The sequence below is a fragment of the Corvus brachyrhynchos genome, unplaced genomic scaffold (assembly GCF_000691975.1).
Source record: "Corvus brachyrhynchos isolate BGI_N302 unplaced genomic scaffold, ASM69197v1 scaffold245, whole genome shotgun sequence".
Taxonomy (NCBI): Eukaryota; Metazoa; Chordata; class Aves; order Passeriformes; family Corvidae; genus Corvus; species Corvus brachyrhynchos.
Window position 1 is genome coordinate 2,653,899 of NW_008238988.1, and position 18,108 is coordinate 2,672,006.

At 43.0% G+C, this 18,108-nt stretch overlaps 1 protein-coding gene across 1 annotated transcript; it reads left to right on the top strand.

Annotated features, from left to right (window-relative positions):
* Window positions 1-3,630: 3,630 nt before the first annotated feature.
* On the top strand, window positions 3,631-18,001 carry DHRS7 (dehydrogenase/reductase 7; the record flags this gene model as incomplete). The annotated part of the gene is made up of 6 exons (XM_017738794.1): window positions 3,631-3,805; window positions 9,830-9,936; window positions 10,274-10,513; window positions 15,414-15,536; window positions 16,970-17,185; window positions 17,581-18,001. Coding segments are annotated over 6 exons (897 nt in total), but the record flags the coding sequence as incomplete, so codon positions are not given.
* Window positions 18,002-18,108: the final 107 nt, after the last annotated feature.

Consider the following 18,108-nt stretch of genomic DNA (forward strand, 5'->3'; position numbering starts at 1 on the left):
GGTGCAGTGACGGTTTGAGCCTGGGACCATGATTCCTTAGGGGATGGTGCCACAGGTGAAGTTTGGCATTAGGAGCTGCTTGAGAGAAGAGTAGGACAAACCTGAGACATCCTTTTCTCTTGCTCTCAGTAGAAGCTTGCTGCAAATGTGCATGCTTTTCTGTTCTCTATAGATGGATTAGCACAAGTAATAAAGCTCTAAAAATTACTAAATTTAGATCAGCGCAAACAATCTCCTGTAACTCTTTGAGTACTCAGCCCAAAGTTTTGTATGAACTTGGTTGGAGTTCCCTTGCTGTAAGAAAAACTGCAAAGTCTCCATGTGTGGACTTTGTAAAGAACATTGAAAGAATCAGGGCAGAGAAATGAGATAAATCTTGACTAGTCCAAATAGAAATGGAGTTTTATCCTGAGGCATCTGTGTGCAATACACATCAAGATGTAGGAGCTCTCTTGGGTAGACAAAGTGTTATTCGAATGTAGCCTTCAGAATTATTGAAGGCCTGGAAACCCTTTAAGCAGTCTCTAAAAATTCCCATGTAAAGACCAATGTAGTAGTTTTGTGAAGGAATTGCTTTAATGTGTAATACAAGAAGAATCAGGCAGAAATTTGTCAGCATAAGAGGTAGGCTTTGTTTTGGCCACGTCCCCTTGCCCCCTAGCCTCTGTGCTTGTAATTAAGTAAAACACATAGCTGAAATGGTACCATTCAGCAAATCAGGAAGAAAAAGGGAAGGGACAAACACTAGAAATGATGTTTCATTTAATATATTTTCCCTTTTCCTTCTCTCCATATTGTGCCTGTAATGTAGGGTGCCTAAGAAAATAAAGTGTGGATTCCTTGATTTTTAACTAAAGCTGTTATTAGAGCTATCACTCTTGCAGTCATTATATTGTGTTATCACTTCTACAACATTATTATGGGTGTTGAAGTTTTTGGAGATTAAGGTATTTAGCAGAAAGTGGACTGATCTCCAGTGTTTCTTGTGCTATAAACTATAATTCCAAAGAAAGGCCTTAATGTAGGTAAGAGTGGTTCTAATTCAGTGATTCAATTCTATAGGGAAAATTGACTTTTGGATTTATTCATTAGCAGGTGCTGGATTGCTTCCCATCCTCTGAATATGTGTGTTGTCAGGAGAGAAGGGTTTTTGGGTGCTGGATGCCTTTCCTTCCGTGTTGTGTTTCATTGGGTGGATAGAAGTCACCCTAAACACTGGTTGCTTTTCACAAGCAGCTAAGAGGGAACCTTCCATGTATGAAAACCCTGCTCATAAATTTAGGAATAATGGTATGATTCCTTAGGGCTCTGGAGTGGATGTTCTGTTTTAAACTTCCGCACTTGAAATATTTTTCCTGAAAGAAATGGCAACCTTGTGCTGTAAGAGCTATAAAATGTTGGGAAAAGCCTCCAAATAGAGCTACAAACCAACTTTTTGGATTACTTGCAGTGCTACTCAGTTCAGCCTCTCATTTGTTATGCCTTGTAGCACAGTAGTTAATGGTTAGTAATAGAATGACCTGCTTTTATTTTTTATTTTGGCACGGTTAATTTTTAAACTTATTTCCAGCAACAACAGGACATTTATTCTGGAGCAAAGCTGATGGTTTGGTACTTGTTCTACACCAGCATTTGAGGTTTCCCATTATGTTAACTCTCAGTAGCTCAGTGCTTGGTAATGATCAGCTCTGGGGAATCGGTGGGAAAACTTTCCTTATCTCAGTTAATTATTCTGTTCACAGAACAAGATCCTGAATAACTGCTGTGAAGCTGCCCAAGACAGGTTGGGAACAGGGAAACTAAGTGGTAGGAGGAAGCGGATTTGTTTTCAGTAGCAAGAGGAATGAGTGTGGTAAGCAGGGTTGAAATTACGTCCATGTGTTGTTTTGTTCACGTAGTGTTTGTCTGCTTGGGTTTTCTGCAGGAAAAAAATGTGATAGGAGAGGCAAACTCCCATGTTTCTTGTGATTAATTCAATAAATTTGGAATATACTGGAATAAAACTGTAGGAAAAGAGTGTGAATAAGCTTTATAGACAGCAGCCATTTGTTCTAATGATGAACACAGTGGATATTCCTACACCATCAGGAACATCTCTTTCCACCTCCCTAGTTCATAACCTTAGAATACATCTCTCCTTTGGGAAGTGACTCCTGCTGCTGTAAGTGTTTTTAGAAACAAAACATTCCAAACAATCCCAAACCACAAAAGCTTGACTTTAGGAGGGATTTTTCTTTGGCTGAAATGCAGTCAGCTTAAGAAAAGACAAATAATAATCACTGCCAGCTCCACAAAGTCAAGCTGAGCTCTGATAGTCAGTCTTGAGTGCTCGCTGCTTTTGTCTGAAGGTAAAGGGTTTTGGTGCTGGTCTCTTTGTGGGATTTGTGTCATTAAGACTCCAAAAGCAGAAATTTGAAACACAGTGTAGAGAGACCCAGGAACTGATCACCGAAGAGAGCAGGAAGTAAAAGCAGCGCCAGCCACAGTGGAAAAGGAGCACTTTCGCTAAATGAAATGAGCGGTTAAGTTTCAGTGAGCTGAAAAATGCTGTTCTGACCCTTTCCAGAAGGGAACTGGCTTTAAGTCCCAGGAACTGCATTTGGCTCTGCTATTTGAGTTATGCCATGAAATCTTTCTTGGTTGGCTAGATGTTGGAATGCACAAACTTGAGAAACAGAGGGAAGAGCTCCTGTCAGCAGTGCTCTGAGTCAGATTTTCCCCAAGACTGATACTCACTATGGCTGATCTTGAGGAACAGTGACACATGTCAGGCAATGATTCCTTCTGGGAAGTGCTCTGATATTTGTGATCCTTCCTCCCTTAATCATGTTCTTGAATTAATTGAGTGATATTCCAGCCGTCTGTGGGATTTGGTGATTTTGGACATATGTCTGGAAAACTAAGGCCTTTCCCGGTGCCCAGGTGTACCACGGAGTGGGAATGATTGTAGACAAGTGGGAACAGGCATATCAGCAGAGGAGTAAAAGGAGCAAGATGCTCTTATTTTTACTACAGGTTAAAAAAGCGTGTCAGGGCAGGAGCTGTGAGAACATGGGGAGTGCCCACATGAACTTGCACCCTGGGAACTCTGTGTACTGTGCCCTGGCCAGTGCAGGAGCTAACCTGCATCAGATACAAAACAAAGTGCCTGAACACCCATTGGGGTTTTTGTGATTAGCTGTCTTTGTTCAGAGAATTTTACTCTGGCAGCGACTACTCTGGAACATTTTTTGGGATGAAAACATTATTTGGAAAGATTTGCTTAGGCTTTTGTTTGTATTTGCAATATAGTAACGGTTTCCTGTCAATTCCAAGAATTCTCTTCTCTCTTTTCCTCTGAAGCTGTTTTTGATGAGGTTAGTGGAATTGTTATGAGTGGATGGCCTGCAGAAATGCAATCAGATTTCTTCCATCAGGTAAATAACCTGTGTTTATTCAGATTGGCCTTGGAACAAAGTTCAAATGGCAACAGGACAACTATGAACAATTTCACAACTGCATGTGACTAAAAAATAAAGAAGTCAGGATTTTGTAATACCCCCCAAAATGAGCATATTTCTTAAAAACAGCACCAGATTACACCCCTGCAGTGAGTTAGATGCTTATCCTAGCATTGGCAATGTGTGAACTGCTGTCTTGATTCTTTTGATAGAACATGAACTGCGTGGCAAGGTTGTCTGGGTGACAGGAGCCTCAAGTGGCATCGGAGAAGAATTGACTTACCAGCTGGCAAAGCTGGGAGCCTTGCTTGCCATCTCTGCCAGAAGGGAGGATGAACTGCAGAGAGTGAAAAAGAAATGCCTTCGTAAGTACAACTTAGCATTTCATGCAAGCAATCCCACCCTTGCTGGGCTGGAATTGCCACAGGAACACTAACTCACATATCACAACAATAAATTTAATGATGAAAGTCAACTTCATACAGAGCTGGTATCTTCTTTTTGTGAGTGAGGAGCCTTTGTATAGAGGTGCATTTCAACTGCCTACATGTCGCTGTTACCTAAAAATCTCATTATCACTTGCAAGTGCTCTTGTAAGGTACTAGATTAAGAAATGGAAAAAATGCTGTGGGGAATGGAGGAAACAATCTCAGGGGTATCATCCTGTAAAGAACCAAACCAGGTAGCTGCTTGCTACTAAGAAATATTCTTTCTTCAGGTTTGTGCACATTACAGGCAGAGAGACAACCGACTTTGCTCTTTGGAAAATGAACTATTACTGTAGGCCTGGGCCCTAGGGTATATCACTGTGTCCTGCAGCCATAGGGAGGAGGAGGAGAGAAGATCCAGCAGGCAGGAATTGTGCAGCAAGATTGATTTATTTAGTTATTTTACCAACTCTTTTATAGACTTTTTTCTTCATAGTCTAATAGGACAAAGGACCAGCCACCCCTTGGGGGGAATTGGCTAAAATCCTAAAACATCCATTGTCAAAATATTTTTCTACTATACCATAAACAAGACTTTCCAAGGTTGCAGGTGGCTTGGTTGTTTACATTCCCTGCTACCTCTTCTGTGAGAGAGAAAAATCTCTCATGTACTTAGAAAATAGCAAGAAAATCCTTTCTAGCAGCATTTTTGGATCTACAATGAACTAATAAAAATGTTCAGAAAAAGTTGTTCTAAGAATGCGTAAGGAAGAGGATCTCCTGTAATCAAGAGGAAAAAATATGAAGCAAAATATTTAACTATTTCAGTTATCTTCCAGTTAGCTTTCATATGCCCGATGAGCCAGTAGTCTGGCTTCATTCCTCCTGTTTCTCTTTTTCTCTCATGTTTTCTGGCTTGGCAGCAAGAAGAACAGGCAGTTAATTCACACTGGTAAGTAGAAGGTTTGAACATTATTAACATTATGCATTTTTTTCAGACTATTTATCCTCTATAGCTCAGGATGGAGTATTTTATGTGGAATGTATAATCACACTGACAGGTCAGTCTTAGAAATGTTGACAGAATGTCCACAGTCTATTTGGAAGGTGTGCTAGGGAATAATCAGATGTTTTTCTTGGATTAGCACCCAAACATGCCTAGAAAGCTGAAAGTTGCAGCAGCCTACTCAGAAAATCTTTCAAGGAACTTTCAAAAATGCACCACTCCTTAGTTTTATTGTCTGAGGGCTCAAAAAAGCTGTCACTTAAACAGTGTAATATTTGAAAAGAAGCGAGGGGCATGTGATGACAGTGTGGTTAAAGTGGCAATCATGACAAAATCCCAGTGCTGTGTGACGCAATGGTCAGCACAAGTCTGCGACACCGTTTTGCGTCTGTGGCTGTTTGTTGTGATTGCAAAACTCCTAACACGAGACAGGCTGGCAGCAGCTGCAGTCCTGGATAGGCACTTTCAGGAAATACTTGTGTGATGTGCTAAGGAATATGCAGAAATACTATTTCAAGTGATGGGACCGAGAGCACGGATTTATCTGAGATGATTTCTGCCTCTGCCAATTTTCAGTGACCCTGTGAATGTCTGAGCTGTGCCATACACCAGCTTGAAAGTCTTAGGTAGCCCTGTGCTTTGCAAAATTTACTGCTGAACTTTAACCAGTGGTCTGATTAGTAGGAATACTGGAAACTCTTCAGTAACACAGAAACAAAACTACGGCATGAAGTGACAGGACAAGGGGAAATGGCTTTAAACTGACAGAAACCAGGTTTGGATTAGATATTTGGAAGAAATTCTTGCTTTTGAGGCTGGTGATGCCCTGGGACAGGTTGCCCAGAGAAGCTGTGGCTTCCCCATTCCTGGAAGTGTCCAACGCCAGGCTGGATGAGGCTTTGAGCAACCTGGGATAGTGGAAGGTGTCCCTGCTCATGGCAGAGGGCTTTAGAACAAGGTGATATTTAGGGTTCCTTCCAACCTAAACCATTCTGTGATTCTATGATAGTTCATGTTTACCACAGCCAGCTTTTGAGCAGTGGAAGGTAGTAATTGGACCCACTTCCACCCTTATCCTTTGCGTCTCAAGGCTGTGTAAATCTGTCTTCCACTCTTTTCCTTGACTGTTATGTGTGCCAGCCACCCTAACCAACTTAGTGGCCCTTTGCTACACTATCTCCAGTTCATCAGTATTTGTTTTGAGCTACAGGGTCCAAAATTAGACACAGTGCTCTAGGTGCAGTCTTAGAATGCTGTGCAGAAGCTCTTAAAAATCACTTTCCCTTAGTCTGCTTTTACTAGTGCAGCCCATTAGCATTTGTCATTGCCAGAGCCAGTTGCTGGCTTGCACTCAGCTTGCTGCTGTCCTTCCATCAGGACCCCAGGTCTTGTTTGGAGAGCTGATCCCTGACCCTTTGAGTGTTGGCCTGCAGTACGGCAGAGCATCGTCCTGTCCCAGGTGTGAAAATCTGCATTTTAATTTATTGAGCTTAATGAGTTTTGTCAGAATATTCTTAAAGCTTGTTAAGGGGCCTCTGCATGGCAGGCCTTCCCTCCAGCAGCTGCTCCTCTGAACTTGATGTTAAACCAAAATTTTGTGAAAACCTGTGGGTTTTTTCCCCATCATCTGGTTCACTAATGAATATATTCAAACATATTGATCATGGAGGGATACCACAGCTGATCACAAAAAGCAATTGAGTTGGTCAGGCAGTATATGGCCATGCTAAATCCATGATGGCTTTTCCCACACTCCTTGTCCTTCACCTACTTGGAAATTGCTTTCAGGAGGAATTGCCACATAATTTTCCCAAGGACTGAAGTAAGGCTGTATGACACTTGTTTTTTTCCTGTCCCTGGGGAGCTACTCCACTTAGAAGGACATTCCAAAAAGGAGTGACATTGGTCAGCTCTTGTAAATCATGGATGCATATATTGTCCTGCTTGTATGTGCATTTTGTCCCTGATTTGTCTGACTCTAGGCAGTGTTTCCTTCCCCAGAGTGTAGCCTCAGGAGTGTGGGAGGCTTGAGAGGAGATCTTGCCAGAGAAGACTGAAGCAAAGAAGTCAATAAGTACCTCACGTTTTCCTGTGCATTTCATCAGTTCCTCCTCACCATCCCCATCCAGCAGTGAGCTCACCCTGTCTTTGGTCTCCCTTTTGCTGCTGCTGTACCTGTGGAGCCTTTGCTGCCTTTCACATTCCTCAAGTCCAATGGAAATTTCAGTTTCAACTCCACCTGGGTGTTGATCTTCCTGATTCCATCCCTGCATGCTTGTCCAGTGGGTCCACGTGCTTCCTGGATGGCCTGTCCCTGTTTCCACCTGCATGCTTTGTCTTTGCAGCTGAGTTCAAGACTGTCCTGTAAGGTTTGAGTAATGTGGGGTAGATGAAGTGTGAGCTGCAATGAGCAACATCAGTATGAATTTGGCTATTTATGGGGCATAACTGGAGCTCATAGACTGCACCATGCCTGCTGTAGAGGTTGAATGCAGCAGCAACTGAGCTGTGTGTCAGAAACAAGCACATATATCTTGTCCAAAGTTTAGTGACACCACCCTGTGGTACAGGTTTGTGCATTCTACACTGCTTAAAAGCTGAGGGGGAGAAAGAGAGAGAGGGAAAGGACTGTAAGAGCCATGGTAATACCTGTTGAGTCATGCATATGCCAACTCAACACTTCATTGCACTTGGGCAGGAGGGAGAGAAAACAACTTGTATAACTCACACAGCTCCTGAAAGAGGCTTCTCTATTTTCCCCAACCACTCTTTTCCTTTCTTTTGTCAGAATGCTGGAGGCTGTTTTCTCTCAAAAGCCCTAAAAAGGGAAAAAAAAAAAGGAGTGGGAGGGGATGTTTCTCGGTTTGGCAAAGGTCAAATATGATTTAATTATGGATAGGCCAAATGAGTGACAGGCAATCTATAAGTTCAAGAATTATACAGTAATTGAGGTTGAAATGGACCCCAAGAGGTCATGTTGATCAGCCTCTGCTGAAAGCTCAACCTCTGTTGAAGGGCATTTATACAAGGAAGAAATAAAAGGCAGAAGAGGAAATGCTGAAGAGCTGGAAAATACTTCTGAGATATAGTGTTTATGATGTTATGAGAAACTGCTACCTTGGATCAACATGTATTGGAAAGAGTTACTGATCTGAAACCTGAGCAATGAACTTTAAACTAAGGTCTCCCACTTGGGACTAAGTGTTTTTTCTGGATACCCAGAAATTGTTCCCTTTAAAACATCACTTTGGTAGCAGGCAAAAGGGGCAGTGGAATATTAGGGTTTATTAGTAAAAGCAATGAGGAACACCATTCTGGCAGTGTATAAATTGGGACATATACGTGCCTTCTACAGTGGGCACAGTGCTCGTCATCAGCCAGGAAAACAATGGGCTAGTGAATGGGAGAAGGAGTTTAGAAAAAGGTAACAGGAATGCTTGATTTTTGTAAAAGCTGTCTGTGAGGAGTGCCTGAAGTAAGGATCCCTTAGCCTAGAAAAGAGCTAAGGAAGCTGCTAGAGATGTGTGGTTTGAATGCTTTGGGGGGTGGAAATCAAACTGGGCAACAGACTGCTCCAAAACAAGGTTTCTGGTTTGAAATTTCCTGATGTCAGAAGTTTCTTACATCTTATAAAAGAGCATTTCCTTCCTTACCCGCAGTCTGTGTCTCTTTCTCTGCTCTTTGCTTTCTCCTCTGTGTATCTTTCATGGCTGGGCTGACCATGTGGTCTTGTTAATCCATGGCAGAAACATCCACACCCCAACAGGTTTCAGCTGTGCAAATCTACTTCAAGCAGCAGAGGTAGAGGTGTGGCCCTGAGAGGGCAGCTTAAACTACATTTTACTGCTGCATTTCTGGAAGAAATGGAGGAGAAAATGCACATGGAGGGGTTGGAGGGAGCAATAAATGGAAATACTACTAACTTAAAACCAGACAGATGGGTTTATTTTAACCAGTATCTTAAATACTAATGACCTTTGAACAGAGGCAACTCATGGGTTTAAGTAACTTCTATATTTCTACATCACTGTTAAGACAAAGTTCAACTTCCCCTGTATTTGCAAGAAGTAGAAATTAAAAAATCAAAGCCTAAGGCTCTCTGAAGAGGGCAGCTGCTTAAAGGGGAGCAACTGCACTTAGATATGGATCGGAATTGATTTAGGAAAAAAAAATAGCACCAACACACTAATATAAATAATGTAAAAATTCTTGTTAGATGTAGTTAAAAAAAAAGCTTGAAATGATGAAGATTTTGTTTTTGTGAGTCATCTGCCCCAAAACACCAGGGTAACAAATCACTGCTCAAGAAATGCCTTCTATGGAAAAGGTCAGTTGTTCTGAAGAGACAGTGGGGGAAAAACACAACAAAAAGGCTGGAACTTGATGGCAGCTGACTTTTATTTCAGGGGATGGATACATTAAAAGCTGTCAGTTAAACAAAAGCCTTCTACCTCCTCCAAAAAAGCCCCCAGTAATTCAGCTTCTATAGACTTTGCCTCATAGCTATTCAGGTATGTATGCTGTGTTTTGGGCTTGAATGTGTGAGTCCTGTTGTCAGGAATAAACAGGCTTTACCTGTTGACATCCAAGCAAAGCGTCAGGGCTCCTGATGTGCTTCTGAATCCCTCTGTGAAAAGTTTGTTGGATTTTACTCCCAACTATTACAATTTATTTGGAGAAGTGAAACTTCTGTATTGTGCTACCAAGCCTGTTTAATAAAGTCAAGCTTTTCACATACAAAAACCAATGATGAGAAAAACACTTGGTAGGAACAGATTAAAAATAGATTCTACGTGGGGATCAAAATGGAAACAAAGCAAGCATTTTATTTCCAATTTGATGTTATTGTTTCTTGGTGTCTGTGAAAATGTGGTGTTTAAAAGCGTGTTATGTTGCCCACAGTTGTTATGTTGGGAATCTTACTGGCTCCCATTCCCTTCATGGTTGTCTTTCAGAGATTAGCAGCCTGACTGAAAATGATATCCTTGTTCTGCGTCTCGACTTGACTGACAGATCCTCTCATGAAGCTGCAACCAACAGTGTGCTCAAGCATTTTGGCAAGGTAAGATGTGCTTCTGGGTTAAACTACTTTGTCTCCTAGACCTCCATTTATGCTCATATTTCACTTTTATTTTACTGTGTGATAAATTCAGCAGTGTCTATATTTTTATTCAGTTTCAGTCTTAAACTCGCCAAAAAGTACCTGAATTTTTGTCCCTTCTGCTGCTTGCTTCTGGATTTCAGCAAAACCCAAATAATTGCTGCCAAATGATTATAAAAGTGCCAAATAATCATTGCCAAGGGCTAAACACTCACTTGATGTCACTGGATTGCCTGAGGAACCACAAATACTAAAGGAAATTGTGTTTATATTAATTTATCTCTGTATCTTTCCTGAGATTGATGTTTTGGTCAACAATGGTGGGCGCTCCCAACGCTCCTTGTTCGTGGATACAAACCTGGATGTCTACAATGCCATCATTGAACTCAACTACCTGGGCACCATCTCTCTGACAAAGTATGTCCTGAATCACATGATCCAGAGGAAGAAAGGGAAGATTGTCACTGTGAGCAGTGTGATGGGCATCATGGGAGCTCCTCTTGCCACCGGCTACTGTGCCAGCAAGCACGCTCTGCAGGTGAGTTACAGTCTGGAAGTTAATTAAGTTAATTAAGTGGACCAGTACCAGGGCTGTAGCAGAGGGCCTTGTTCTGTGCAGAAAACACAAGTCTCACCTGAAATTTCACACAGTGCATGCGACATCCTCAGGTATTGGAAGTCCTTTAAGATTAATTTGCTCTGAAATGTGAAATAACTCAGCTCCCACAGTAGATGTATCTGCTTGACTTGAATTCAAGTGCCAGCTTAGCTGGTTCTAACCACTACATGGTTAAATTCCAGTGTGAAACACAAAACCTCAGCCTCTGGCCTTCAGATGAGGGAACACCTCTATGAGAGGATTATTCTGTTGCATATAGAGCCCTAATGGTCTTAATTCGTTTAGGGAGAAAGAGTCACTGGTGAGAGTTTTAAGACTTGAGGAAATCTTTAGGACAGTGAAGTGAGAACAGTGAGTGGAAAAGCAGAGTACTCAGAGAAATGAGAATTCCTGATCCATCTGGGAACAGCTGAATGACTCTTCCCAACAGTTCTGTGTCTTTCTGTGGTGTGAAGAACTGGCAGCTCCCAGTGCTGTAGGAAGTTATCTTCTGCCTGACACTTAGCATTTAATATTGCCTGGAAAAACTTTTTGAAAGTGGTGTCACTTGAGTAGAAAAACATAAAAGAGGAGCTCAGAAAAGTTTCTGCCTGTATCATTGAGGAATCACTTGTTTGACTAGTGAATTTGTTTAGACATATTTGTCTTTCACCACTGCTTGGCCTCCTGCTAATGTACATTTTGATCTCAGTAAAACAAACTTCAGCTGTGCTCAGTGGTGGTTTAAAAACTGGCAACTTCTTACTCCCTGCTGCATTTCAGCACATGAACAGAGCAAACAGCTGCTTAAGCCGAGGGATCAGTATCTTTTCAACAATTTGACCGCCAACAACAAAAATGTAACCAGTGGCTGACATTGCAAAGCCTCTTGAAAAGATGAAGATGTAGAAGATGGTGACAGGTCTCTGCTAACAACATTTTTCAGTTACTGATGGGGAGAGATCTGCTGCTCTTCATTGCAGTGAGTGCTGGAATTGCCCATTACAGGCCAGCTTTTGGGTTAAGCCTGGTAGATTTAAATTAGAAGAATGCAATGAGCAGAAGCCTGACTTCCCTTCATGCTCATTTATTTATTAAATGTTCTTTCGGTTGAATTATCTTTGGGTGTGGTGCAGTTGGGCCAAGCATGGCTAATTAATTGCAGAGCACAAGGAATTCACATGTTGCTTTAAAAATAACTCAGAATTCTGAACCTCATGTTAAGACTGAGAGGACAGACAAAGTTTTGAAGACATGGTTTACTAAAATTAATTAAAATAAGCTGACTGAACTGCTTCTATCTTTATTAGCTTTTACCTCTGCTCAATAACCAGGCCAGACTCCAAACCTGCTTCCTTGTTTCTTTCACAGTAATTCTACAAACACTAATTGCAGGTGTTGAAACACAACTTGCAATACAGATTTTGGAAATACTCTGCCTGGAGTCTTTTATTGGTCAGGACTTACAGCTAGATAAGGGCACGAAGCCCCAAAAACTAGGAAAAACTTTTTTGAAATAACAAACTTCCAGTGCATTTCAGATAAAGGAATTCTGTAGGAATGGCAGCCCTCCTCAGACAGCCCTGTAACCCATTTCTGATGCTGACCAAGAAGAAATGGAGACTGGAAGAAGGGAGGGGAAAAATAAGCCAAAGCATAAAGTGATACTTTCCCAGAATATATCCACCTGTATTCTAAGATCTTCCTGAAGGTTGTGTTTAAGCCACCAGTTATTAAACATGGGAGCCCATCTGACACAGATTCATCTGTCATGTTTTTTGGCTTGTTCTGTTGCTTTTTTTAATTCATGCCTTGGAGTCTATATCACAACTGACACCCTTAATGCTGCAATCTTAATTACACCTTTTTTTGAAAAAAGTCCTTCCTTTTGCTTGTGGTTTTTTTTTCTTTTTTTTTATGTTATTTTTTAATTCCTTTAAATGGCAGTTGTAGGAGGAAGGAAGGAATTCTGCCTAGAATTAGAATCTGTTCTTGAAACAATCATGCTTTGATTCATGCCAACTGGAATTCTTCATAACAATGTTCTACTGATGAAATTACCCTTTATTTCAGTGCTGGGAGTGCTGTAAGAGCATGAGTCAAGTCCATGGGAGCTTGCATCTGCCTGGTGCATTTTCTCTCCTGGAGGGATGATGCTCGTGGAGATCATGTGCCATTCACCCAGTTGGAATTCATCTAATTGGTGCCATGGGGAGTGGATCAGAAATGGTGGCCTTCAAAATGTTCCTTCATCAGGAACTTGTCTGAGAAGCACAGGGACTGCACTGAGCAGCAACAGCTCCTCTCTTTGTTCGCTGTCTGGTCATGAGTGGAATTCCTAAGTACTTCTGTCAGGGTAGCAGTTATTTCAGCCTTGCCTTCTTCAGCATCTTCTAGGATTTGTCACTAAGCTGGAAAGACCCAGAGATGGCTGAAAGAAGTTCCTGTGCCACACATTCTGTGTCTGAATGCCAGAGCTGCCTTCAGTCTGGGCTTGGTGGAAACACTTGGGTTCTCCCTCTTGCACTGGAGTTCCTTTACTGCTCCCAAATCTGGGCTTGTCACTGTCTGAATTTCAAGAAGAGAGAGCACTTATTTTTCTTTCTGAGGAATTTAAAGCTTCTCTTCTGGGAGGAAGTAGACGAATTTCATGCCAGCTGTCTTTGAATATCAAGGATAAGTGCTGGAATTAGAAAACATGTACATACTGTACACAGAGCCTCCGGAGGGGACTGAGTCTTTGTAAGATTCTGGTTTTCAAGAGGCTCTTGTCCGTGTGCATCAGCCAGGATTTCAGCTGACTGAGTGTCCTGGCCCTCCTGTGTTGCTGGTGAAGTCTGTGCCTCTTCTCTGGTGGAAAACCTTGGAGCTGCAGCATGAGGCAAGGATGTGGGGCAGCAGAATGGCTGCAGAGCAGGAACAGGAGCTCGCTGGCATCTCTGGCTGCTCGCATTTCATGCTTACAGGCTGTGCAGCCTTTAATGAAATCACCCTGATTTCGACAGTGCCCACAGAGGTGGCTGCTGCTGTGTGCCTCTGCGTGGCTGCTCAGGTGCCCAGTTTTTGGTACAGCCTGGATCCCAGGAGCATCTCACCATCTGAGCAGTGTAGGAGCTTTGTCACAAGTGACCAAGCCATGGTCTGGCTTCCCTTCTACCACAGCATTCCCAGACACACTCCCTTCCACCTCCTTGACTCCTGGAAGTGCATCTTGAGTGTGTTCCCTTCAGGCAAAATGGGAGCCAGTTCTGTTCCTCACCTCAAATGGACAGGGAGTGGTGGGGGAGTGTGGTCTAAGTGTCTTGTATGTGTGACTTTATCCTCAGCTGGACTGACAGCACGGCCTTTGTGACAGGACTGCACAACTTGGGGGTTTTGGGGCTTTTCTGCAAGAAGTGGGCTCAGGGAAGGAAGGGGTGAGGAAAGTGCAGGTTGGGATATAGCATTAGCCTGGAGTGGTGGATAGAATACAGCCCTTTTGGTGCCCACAGGGGTGGAGGAGCCAGGGGAGGGCCTGCTTTTTAATCCAAAACAACTGGAAGGCCAGCAGATTCCCATCTGTCCAGGAGCAGATTTCTGGGCACATAAGTGTGTCTAATGTTAGAATTTAGTCCTCTCCAGATTTGCTCACATGCTGTGAAGATCCAGCCCCAGATCTGGAGCCAGCAGGTACTCATGCCTTTAAATTCCTGCTCAGTGTTTTTAGGGAACTGATCTGCAAAGCCTGTAGGCAATCCATGAACTGAAATTAGCCACCAGCAACTGGGCAGTTGGAGCCCATGTTCTTGGTCAGAGTGTGCTGCTCCTTGCTGAGCTTTGGTGGCTTGTCCCAGGTGATGGTTCTGTGTCACCACAGGCCCATATCTGACTTGTTTTAGCCTGTATTGCAGCTCAGGGAAGAGCTCTGGGTCAGCCAGCCCTCCTCCCAAGCTGGATGGGAGTAAACTGATAAAATTTTACGACAGTGGGAGAAGTTTATCAGCCTGTGCTCACTCTGTGTCTCCGTTGTGACACAAAATTACATGTTGGAATAGATACAGGGAACTGTTGGTAGCCAGGTCTGAGATAAGACATGATGGGATGTTGGCTAAATCATCTTGCACAATGCTTGAGCAGCAACTTTGGTGGAATGCAGCCTCCTGAACTGGCCATGTTTCCCATAATAGTTGCTGTCTAAACGTGAATTGCTACAGAGATTCGGAAAACCTTGTATCCTCTTAGCTTAAAGAAAAGAAGTACTTGCAATTTTTGTAATTTTAGTTTAACTTGGATACACTGGTAGCATATTCCTGAGCTGAAATTAGATTTTTATCAATGTGGATGCCAGTTTCAAACTCTGCAGTAGATTCAGTGCTGCAGATTAAGCCCCTGAAGTGTCAGGGTGCATTTTTGACTTTGCTATGCTGAAAATTTTCCTCCTTTTCTTCCTCACTTACTTCATAGACACTGTGTAAACTCTTTAATCTCACCCCAAATGTCAATTCACCTGCAAAAGGGTGATTTCCATGATATTGCAATTCTTAGGATTGGTGGCATTTCTACTGCCAAACAGCAAGGCCTGGCCTCAGTACAGGGACAGCAGAATGTGGCTGTAGTTTAGAGAAATTGTGTGTTTGGTAAGATGAGGATAGATTCCTCACTGCTTTATATATCAATGTCTGTAACTGCAGGTAAAATGCTAAATTAGCCATTGATTGTGAAAAGTCACAGAAAGTAGTAGGAACTGCTTTTAGTGAAATGCTGTTTTCTTTGTAGCATAAATTTTTATGAAAAGGTGTCATCAGTTAAACCTTGCAGAAAACATGGCAGAGGAAGATTTCACTATATTCTTGTCTTCTAGGGATTCTTTAATTCTCTGCGGACCGAGCTGACTGACTACCCTGAGATAAGCATTATCCAAATCTGCCCAGGGCCTGTACAGTCCCAGATTATCCAAAATGTCTTTACTGAGAATCTTGCAAAGGTAAGGACTCAGTTCTGTTGTGACAAACCCAACTTTTGCTGCGGGTCAGTGATCCTTTTGTGGGGTACTTTTGTCTGGTTTTGTCCTCCTAGCAAACACTAACCTCATCTTCTTACCAAGAAGTCCTTTGAGTGGTGCAGAACTGTCTATAGTCTTGTCATTCTTTGTGGTATCAAGTCTCTGTCAAATGAAAATTGAGTTTGATAATGGTTATGCCTTCTCTCTTCTAACACATACAACCCAAATCTAGTAAAATATATTGTACAGCCACTGTGCTGCAGTTTTGGGGGGAAAGCCAGGATTTTCTGGATACAGTTCAGCCTAGGAGTGCTGTCCTTGCTGCACAGGTAGGGTTTTGTTTGCCCTGGTCACGCTGTGCCCTGGTGGGTGACGCTGCTGCTGGCACAGCCCCGGCTCAGCTGACACGAGCTGTGCATTCCTTTCCTGTTAGGGATTGTTCCAGGAGGAAAAGCAAAACCTTCCAACAGCACAATGGCTTTTAGTAAAGGCTGTCTGACAAAGCAGCTGGCAAAAATTGCTACTGTGATACATCAGACTGTAATCTGCCTAAATTTAATCGATTTGAAGCTTGGGATAACCCACCAGTGACAGGGAGGGGATCTCTCGTTGCCGAATCGTGTTCTGGAATGATTTTTGTGTTGCAAAACTTCTGACTGGCATGTAAGAAAAGATGTACTTTTTGAACAATGGTGAAAGCTTGCAAAACATATTCCTCAGATTTTGGTGTGGCAGAAGACCAGGGAGGAGGAGCAAATCTAGACCAGAACTGCTTTTCCCTGTGAAACAGAAGGACAGATTGCTAGAGCAGCCTGTTGTTACTGGAGTGAAATGTGCACTAGTCCACAGGGCTGTGGTTTATGTTAACTAAATGATACACGGGGACAAGACCTCGGGTTGATGTCCCTACTCCAAAGCAGCTAGGTGCTTTTCTCTTGGTTGAGATGAAGAGAACTGGCAGGAATGTTTAAGTTAATGGGGAATGTGACCTCATCTACTAACTTGGTTACTTGAGTAACCTTTAGGGTAGAATGGGGCAGGCACAGCTGGGAACTGGGGAGTTCCCATTCCTCAGAGCTGTGGATGGGGGAACTTGTTCAATAAACACCATCAAGTGGAAGCCCTGCTAAAGCAGGACAGAGCCTGGAGTTCCATTTTCTTTTAAACCTTTGACCCATCAATAGAGGCATTAATTAAAAGTGTGCTTTATTTGAGCCAAAGGAAGATGGGAAGTGTTCCCACACTGAAAACCAGAGGATAGTGAGGGACGGGTTCCTCTGCCCCAGTCTCTGGGTGAGTTCTGCTTGTGGGAAAACAGGAAGGAGTGTGTCTGTCACATAGAGCTTGGCCCTTTTCCTCCCTCTGTCACTCCCAGGATCCAGTTCTAACCCCTCCCTGCTCTGTTCCCCCCTCAGTCCCTCGAGAACAGCGGGGACCAGTCCCACAAGATGCCCACGGATCGCTGTGCCCGGCTCACCCTGGTGAGCGTGGCCAACGACGTGAAGGAGGCCTGGATCAGCGACCACCCCTACCTGGCCGTGTGCTACCTGTGGCAGTACGCGCCCACCTGGGCCTGGTGGCTCATGAACAGGATGGGCAAGAGGAGGATACAGAACTTCAAGAGTGGAATTGTGAGTGTGCAGTGTGTCCCTGTCTCCTCTGCTTGCTTGTTTCACTCTGCTGACTCTCCTGCTGTGGGAATGTTGGGACTGCATTGCTCCTCACTCACACTTAGAGCCCTGATATGCAGGGCAGCTTTCTGTTCCTGAAGTGCTCCCTGGTAGATGCTATTTATTCTCACTGTGTTTTTGCTGAATTTGGTACAAAACCTCACCCTGTTAAAGTACTGCAAGAGCAGGAAATGCAAAAATAAGTGCAGCACATGTAGCTTAAAACTTTGTGCTTTCACACTGTAACTGCCCACTGACACAAGCTGTTTCAAAATAAAAACAACACTGTGAGTGAAAGACTTAACACAGCAGGAAGCTGGGTGGGGAAATTCTGATTTAATGTCTTCTCCCTCCAGGATGCTGATGCCTCTTATTCAAGAAAGAAGAAGTAAGGACGAGCGTGTACAAAAATCCTGCTGTTCTTGTGCTAAGGCTGAGAAACTTTTCATATTGCATGACTGCAAACAACAGCTTTTTTTTGGTTTTCTTATGTCTTTGTCATCCTGTAACTTGACAGATCGATGAAGCTGATGATACACTTGATTGACATGAAACAGGTGTGTTTAGAAAGAGATTTTTATTTAAACTCCCATAGGCTGAAGTTTTAAGCTTACAAGGACTAAGACCCATGAGAGGCTGGGCTGCTCTGATGCTTGTTTGTCTGCTGCTCTGACACAGGCAAATACCTGGTAAGCAGCCTAAAATTAGAGACCCCAGGATCCTGTTTCCCTCACTTTCATTCCTAATTCATGTTGATTAAAAAAATCCCCACAAGTAGAAGGGTGTGGTATAGAGGGTAAGGGTGTCTGGTCTGTGCTTGGGATTTGTCCCTTTAGCAAAATGTGTGTTTAGGGCTAAATCCCTTCATTTTTGACACAACATCA